General features: G+C 41.9%; 1 protein-coding gene across 1 annotated transcript; it reads right to left on the bottom strand.

Moving 5' to 3' along the window:
• Positions 1-310: 310 nt before the first annotated feature.
• On the bottom strand, positions 311-7519 carry ccdc78 (coiled-coil domain containing 78). Its single transcript, XM_008296656.1, has 14 exons — positions 7448-7519; positions 6193-6324; positions 5418-5504; positions 4385-4741; positions 3637-3687; positions 3413-3501; positions 3053-3131; positions 2766-2891; positions 2270-2466; positions 1755-1914; positions 951-994; positions 781-856; positions 571-671; positions 311-499 (listed from the first exon to the last, which is right to left on the bottom strand). The coding sequence occupies exons 1-14, from the start codon at positions 7517-7519 to the stop codon at positions 412-414; spliced, it is 1659 nt and encodes a 552-aa protein (XP_008294878.1). The 3' UTR covers positions 311-411.
• Positions 7520-7748: the final 229 nt, after the last annotated feature.

The following is a 7748-nucleotide window of genomic DNA, read 5'->3' as shown; positions in this document are numbered from 1 at the left end:
AAAGTATTCACGGGCGTGTACGTGTCTGGGTAACATGTAATGACATTATTCTCACCAGGGTGACCCCTCATTGTCACATCGCTTTCTTCTCCCGGGCTCGTGAAATTGACATAAGCTTTACAAACATTCCAGGCATTTTTTTCTCAAGGCCAGATTTCTTTGGGGGGCCTTTCATGGAGGAAACCATCAGCATGAGCAGCACCACCTACTGATGGTGGAACAGAAGTGGTCGCATGTGGGTTTAAATGCCTAAAATGGGGAGTTCAGCTGGATTTATGTGAAGAAAAAAAATTGCTCATCAGCTAAAGTATCATTTTTACGCTTTCTGTTTATTCCTAGTCCGCATATGTGTGGATTTTACAACTCCAAGCTGTGTGCATGAGCAGCTTTCTGATTTCTCTGCTAGTTTTCTCAATGGAGAGATGAATGGGCACTCCGGGAATGCCCAGCATCCTCCATCCCATGCAGTCTGCGGAGATGCGTGATCTCCTGTTTATACCTGCAGGAAGTAAGCAAAGCTCAATATACTTCTGAGGGTGAGCATCGTACGACTTCAAGCGTCCTCCTCACCTGACCAGGTGGTCGTCAACGTAATCCTGCAACTCCAGCACTTGCGCTTCGGCAACTGTTGCCCTGGTGACCAGAAGGGCACGTTCCTTCTCAAAGCCCACCTGTTGGAAGAAAAAAAAAAAACTGAAATCGCCTCAATCACAGAAAACTGGATTAATCTTCATTTTAATCAGACAATATAAAAGTTAAGCACAGAGGAGATTTGTTTACCAGCGTAGAGTCTGTGATCTGCCTCAGCTGTTTCTTTACGTCCAGCCAGGATTCCTCACATATCTGCCCCGGATGCCTGATAAAGTTACATTTTTCAGAAATTTCTTGGGCAACAATGCACAGCTGAGCACATTAATCATTCGGTCAAATAAAAAAAAAAAAATACTCACTCCTGATGGCTTAAACTTTTCGCAGGCATTTGGGAAACAGCCATCTGAAAACACAAAAAAGTCAAGATAGAGATCTAGAATTACTATATGTTGGACAGAAACGTATGTAAAATAATACGGCAATATAAATGGAGGTTTGGAGAGGGTGATATAAACACAATTTAATCTGTTCCTTAAAAGTGAGAAAAAAAAGTTGTTATATTTGAAGATCAATTTGATTTTATGAACTTTACTCACACAGTTAAGTCAGAAAATGTCAAAGGAGTCGTGTGACACTTTGGGAAATCAGTTTATTTACATTCTTACTGAGAGTTTGATAAAGAAGAAAATAAGGAAAAAGATCCTGTTATGGTCTTAAAGTAATATAATTCATTACCAGCAAATCTAAAGCTCAATAATTAACCATTTCTGTCTTGCTTGTTCTGTAAATGGAATGAAAACTAACTTTTTTCAGTGTCACTGCTCTACTTTGCATATTTCCCAAAAAGACAATTGATCTAAAAAAGTATCTAAAATAAATTTTAAAATGCTTTCACTGCTTCAACTGTCACCATGTCGGCAACCAGATAGATTCACAGCAGCAAATCGATCTACAGTCCACCTCTGCTGTTTTTTTGTAGCCGTAGGAGACAAACTTTTGAAGTCATTTTTCCATATCACCACTCACAGAACAAATATTCTTTGTCTTTGTACTGGAAACATGAACACAAAGCAGAATTCCCCGCAGACTAAATGCAAGCTTTCAGTAGACAAAACAAAAGCAGCTCAATCCACTTCAAAGCAGCCATCTTTCTTTTGTGCTACCTGCAGCTGACCCTCCAGCCTCGCCTTGTCCTGGCGAAGCCGCTGGAGCTCCTTCTCGGCTTCGTCTCTCAGCTCAGCGGGCTCCGGGCTGAAGTGGGCTTCTGGAGGCCCGGGGTCCACACCGCTCTCTGGGTTCGCCAAAATCTGGTCCCTCTGAACGCTAAAGACAATGATGATGTAGCAAGATAATCAGTATATAGTAGATCAGGGGTTTCCAACTCCGGTCCTCGTGAGCTACTGTCCTGCAGGTTTCCATACTGCAACACACCTGACTCAGATGAATGGATCTCTAACAGCTTGTTGTCAAGTTCTACACAAGTCTGTTGTTGATCCATTAATCTGAGTCAGGTGGGTTGCAGTGTCACCTCAGTTGTATTTCTCCAGTGGCCTCCGGTACTCCACAGTGACGGGTCACAGGTGCAAAAAGTTCTGAACAACTGGTGTCACAAGTTCCAGCATTGTGTTAGCAGAACATATACTAAACATCAGCACATAAACAAACAGCACAGCGTCACCTGTATGTAATAAGCAGAGCATGATGAGTTCTGGTGATCTTCTGCAGCCTCTTCTTATAGGATCGAGCAGCGGAGGCGAGCTGCTCCTCTCTGGCCCTGTAGGACGAACGGACATCCTGCAGCATGCTGTCCACAAATGTCCTCATCCTGCTCTGCTCTGAGGGACTTTGACTCTCTTTAACCCCATCGATGTAGCCCTGGAGGTACACAGAGATGGAATGATGTTGTGCATGTATTATCTAGATTATCATCTTACTTTAAAATATCAAGGTAAGGTATGTAGCACATTTGAAACAACAGACAATGAGCCACAGAAACAATGCATTTAATGAAGTGGTGGTAACAAACTTTCTAGAGTGCAAGAATAAATATTAGGGATTGGACTTTTTTCAAAATTCAGGATAATTCTCTCAAAACTCACATAGAAAATCCAACAAATCCGACGATTCCCTCTGAAATCTATTTGTCAAAGTGCTCTGTGTGCTCAGCTACTCACAGCTAAGTCCTGTAAATAACAAACCAGCCTCGCACGATATTCCTCATTCAGCTCTTTGACCTGCAGCTGCAGCTTCGAGTTCTCTTCTTCCACCTCCTTCATTTGGCTCTGAGAGCACATCAGGGCCTCAAAGGGGAAACAGCACAAACATTATTTCAGTTTAAACACACCATTTTTAACCATCTGACATTACTATAGAGCAATTCAGAGGCTGCAAACAAGTGTTAGCGCTCCAGTAATTTGAGGAATGTTGTGTAAATCAGTAACTGAGGACCGTTCGGGCTCACCGCACTCTGCTCCGACAGTTTCTGCTGACTAACATGCATGGCTCTGTTGTTCTGCTGCTGCTCTTTACCCATCGCCACCCTGATGACCAAACACAGGCCCGACCACAAGAGAGCGGTGACCAGAAATCCACAGCCGGCCACATCACAGGGAGGAAGCAAAGAGACCACATCACACGCACGGCAAATGAGGCCACAGCTTAGAACAGAAATCAAAAGACGCCACCACGAAGCAGATGCGTGTGGGACATGCATCCTGAGACGGCTTTTGGTTGTTTGATGACTGGAAATGGAAAGATAATCATGTTTTATCTTGATTAAGCTCGCACACGAGTAAATGACAAACATTCAACCGGCCCTCACACTTTCTCCTCCAGTTTCTTCTGCCGCTCCTCGTAGCTGTTCCTCATTTTTTCCAGCATCTCTTTGATCTCATGTTGGTTTCCAAGCAGCTATGTGAAAGCAAAGGAATAAAAAGCCATAAGAAGTGGGCAGCAACTTAAAATTGTAGCTCACCGATGCCTGTAAGACACATGTGTTGGCCACCGTCTCTAGTAATGAGATGTATGTTGCACAGAAATACTCACAGATTTTTCCATAGTTTTTTGCTCCTTGTCCAGTGCTGCTAGATCCTCAGGCTGTTAATACAATTACAGTATTTTTATTACATGTTAAATAACTAGTAAATTACAAACAGACATTTTTATTTCACTCAAAATGAAGACCTTTCTACAGCGTAATGAATGTTTTGTGGCATTAAATTTAGTGCGAAGGACGCTTTGTCTTTAGCAGGAAACCATTCACCCAAAGGTACATCATTTTGAGCTGGTTGCATAAACAGACATGTAAGCAACATGTTCTGCTTAAAGCTCTTGAGTCCCAGTGGTTTTCAAACAAAACCAAGCTGGGTGATTTCAGGAGAAATTGCAAGTGTGATTGCAGGGAGCTGCTTGTATGGTTCAACAGAAGGAAGCTGGTACCGAACTTGCAACCTGACATTTAGAAGAAACCCTTTCTAAAGCAGAGCTACAACCACGGGGAGCTCATCGTGTTTTATCACATGTTGCTTTCATGTTTTGTATTCTTCTGCTGCTGTGAAGGTGAAATACCAGTAGAGGGCCACAAACAAATGCCATGGCACTTTCATATCCCGTAACCTAGCCTGATCTGTCTTAATCATTTGAAACTGACTAATTGGAGGGATGGTTTGCAAAAATGTCACCAACCTGAATGATAGTGTGAGGACAACAACAGTGTGATTCTATTGTAATCACAACAACAATAATTCTCTTGAAGGCACCCTTTAACCAGGATCAACACGACCACCAGTCTCACCTTGACCCTGTTTTGTGACATTCGGCTGATTAAGGCCCGCACCCTGTCCAGCTCCCCGTGAAGGCCCTGGGTGGTGGTCTCCACACTCTGCTGCTGTTCCTCCAGCTGCCTGCGGAGGGCGTCCTGGGCCTGGGCCAACGCCAGCAGCTCTGCACTGAGCTCATCACTCTGAGCCAGCTCTTTATCATGGGCCTCAGTCAGAAGCAGGTAGCTGTTCTTCAGCGTGGCGTACTCTGAAGTCAGCTCCTGGCTGCTCTCCTCCTTCACTTTCAGACAAGCTTCAGCCGACTGGAGCTCCTGGAACAACTTGTCTCGCTGCATTTCGAGCTCGGTTATCACGCCGTCTTGGTTTAATATCTGACAAGAGGAGAAAAGTGCAGCACAGACTAGGGCTCGACTGATTTTTTATTTTTATTTTTTCAAAGCCGATGCCAATTATTGGCCATCAAAGGGCTGATAACCAACATGACAGTAAAAGTGATGGTGTGGAAATGTAGAATAACAAATTGCAACACAAAACTTAGTTGGATAATTAAAAAAGAACTTCTCAGCATTTATCTTTTAGTTCTGATAAATTTTTACTAGTGGGGTGTAACCAATCAGATGCTGGGAGCAGGAGACTGTTGAGACCACAGAGTGACTGCAGATAAAGAACAGTGGCTGCATCACAGTCAAAGTTGCACATCTTTAAATTCTTTTTTGTTTTATTGAGAATCAGGTATCAAACACAACATTATCAGTAATCGAGAAATATTGAATCCAAACACACAGGCATCCTCAGTGGTCCAGTATAAGACTGTGAGTAGGGATGTTGTGGAAGGGAACCAATGAGAAAGTCCCTTTAAATCACCTCTAGGACGATTTTATTTATGAAAACACATTTTTAAAGCGAGAACAGAAGATATTCATACTGGTGGACTGACATCTTCTTATTCAGCATAGCAGCTGATATTATTTCCAACTGGTTTAAGGAGGCCAAATATTACTCACATTTTATTTACCACTACATCACGTACTTCTGGAGAAGCCTCACCTTGTTTTTCAACTCAAATGTCTCTTCTTCATATCGCTCTCTCATCTTGTTCGTCTGAATTTTCTCCTCCACAAGCTCCTTAGATGTCTGAAAAATTAGACAAGTTATTTCTTTCCCACTGCTACTTGGCTACAGTTAGTTCAAAATGCTGCAGCAAAGTTATTCATGCTGCTCACATTTCCACACAGTTCTGAAATTAAAACTTCAGTTCAAGATTGTTGTGGGTGAAGAGTTGAATAATCTTGCTTCAGGAGAGCCCGCGGCATTATCAGAGATCCCTCACACCCCGGCCACCACCTCCTCAAACTTCTACCCTCAGGAAGGCGTTTTAGGGCAATAAAGACAAGGACAAAGGGACTAAAGAACAGTTTTTACCCAAGAGCTGTCGTTGCCCTGAACGCCACAAATTCCCATTAATCACTCTTCTTAAATGCAATATCCCAGGTGTTTTTATATTTCTTTATTTTATATTCAGATTTTTTATTCAATATTCTTTTATTTTCTTTCATTCTATATTCTTCCCACCCCCCATGTCTTGTGCACTTTTTGTTTCCTGATGTTTTGCACTGCCCACAAGAGCTGCTAACTCCAATTTCGTTGTGCTTTCTTGCACAATGACAATAAAGAGATTCTGATTCTTCTGACATCAGTGAACCACTAAAGCCTTATATATCCTGTTCTGGCCCTTTGAGCAAAGCCTGCAAGTGGTACTTACATACTACTCAATATAGATGAAAGTTATAAATGTTTGACACAGCTCTGGAGCTTCAGCTACCTTCAGTCTTTCCTCTTCGCTCTGGACCAGCCTGCAGGACAGGTCTGTGCTGGAGCTGGCCAGGTGGCCCAGTCTGCTCTCCAGGTAGCCCACTTTGGTGAAAAGACGCTTGTTTTTGTCAAACAAGTGCAACTAAGGTGGGGTGAAAAGAAACACAGAGGTAGATTAGGTGACACAGTTAGGAACGTTAACCTGCTTAAAGTCTACATGAGGAAGGGCTTTTATTTATATGTAGGCACAGATGATTTATGAATAGATCTAAATGTCCTTGTCTGTTTGTTTTCCAAAAGTAAGAATAATAAAAAATAACCCATCTATCATACCAATCATGCACCAAAGAGGTTGAAAATACTACATAGTAGATCAAAAACACTGGAGTATTATTTTACTGTATGTAAAGTCTGATCTGATGATGAAAGTCAAACTACTTTTCAGTCACATCAAGTGTAGTTTTAAGAGATTTTGTGGTTTGTTTCACAGTCTCACAGCAGCAGATCTAGAGAAGTGTGTTTGCTTAACGACAAACAGAATATGGCAGCAGGTCGGACACATGAGGAGCTTCTCTGATACACAGTAATCAGAGATGGACTCTGTTTAAGGGAGACAATGGTACCAGAAGTGCTACATGGCTTCTGAATCAGGTCTGGCCTGATGAAACAGGAGTAAAGTTAAGTATTGATTTTGTTAAATCTCTGCACTAAAGAACACAACTGAGCAAAATTCAGCTAATTCAGAGAACGGACTGACTTTAGGCTACTGATCAAATGATGCAGAGTGAAAATCCTGTCCTGCCTCCTATAAAAGCTTAATAGCTGCCAGTTCAGCTGTTAAAGCCACAAGAAAGACAACAGGTTTAATATGCCAGTGTTTTAAACTATTCATGCAATTAATTTGAATGAAACTGTTAAGAAAACATTGGAATAATTTTAAAACATAAGGAGAGCGTGAAACATTATCTGGGTTTTATATCAAGCGCTGAAGTGTTATCACTAAACAGCACCAGAGAAAGGCAGCATCACAGGGTGGCTCATTTATCTTTAGCATTAGAATATACAGCATTAACAGATTATATAGAGTCTCAAACACATTACTGACTGAATGTGTGTATTTGTGCACTTTTTCTCCCTCTAGGGCAGCTACAGATTTCTTCTTCAGAGTTAAGCTATCCACATCAATAACTCCCATGTCAGCAGTGAAAAGCGAGAGCACTACTTGTGGGTTCTAGAGTGTTATCAGGACTGTATATTTGACTCACATTTTCTTGTGTCAGAGCTTGAACTTGATCCTGAAGTTGATTTAAAGTTGGCTGCTGGTCCTGAGCGTCCATCTTGATTCACTGTCAACAGCTGCTTGTATCCACCAACACTGTGTTGCCATGACTCCACAACACAAAACTGTACACTTTCTTTTTGTTCACGTCTCATTTGATACTGAAGTATTTAATTAGTCATCCAAAGAAATGAACCAAAAACCACACTGTTAAACTGAGGAAGATTCCAGCCACCCAGTGGTGTTTTTAACTATCACCACTGTTAGTTTGCCGGCTTCATCCTGTT

This window comes from Stegastes partitus, unplaced genomic scaffold, assembly GCF_000690725.1.
Source record: "Stegastes partitus isolate 25-593 unplaced genomic scaffold, Stegastes_partitus-1.0.2 Scaffold1144, whole genome shotgun sequence".
Classification (NCBI taxonomy): Eukaryota; Metazoa; Chordata; class Actinopteri; family Pomacentridae; genus Stegastes; species Stegastes partitus.
The sequence above is the reverse complement of the archived record's forward strand: the minus strand, read 5'-3'. Positions and strand labels throughout refer to the sequence as shown.

Bases quoted from the DNA above. Each gene is read 5' to 3' on its own strand.
- ccdc78 (XM_008296656.1), bottom strand. From the start codon at position 7,519: ATGGACGCTCAGGACCAGCAGCCAACTTTAAATCAACTTCAGGATCAA. The intron at 3,502-3,636 runs GTGAGTATTTCT...GCTTTCACATAG, and splicing joins AAAAAACTATGGAAAAATCT to CTGCTTGGAAACCAACATGA. The intron at 857-950 runs GTGAGTATTTTT...TAACTTTATCAG, and splicing joins AAAAGTTTAAGCCATCAGGA to GCATCCGGGGCAGATATGTG.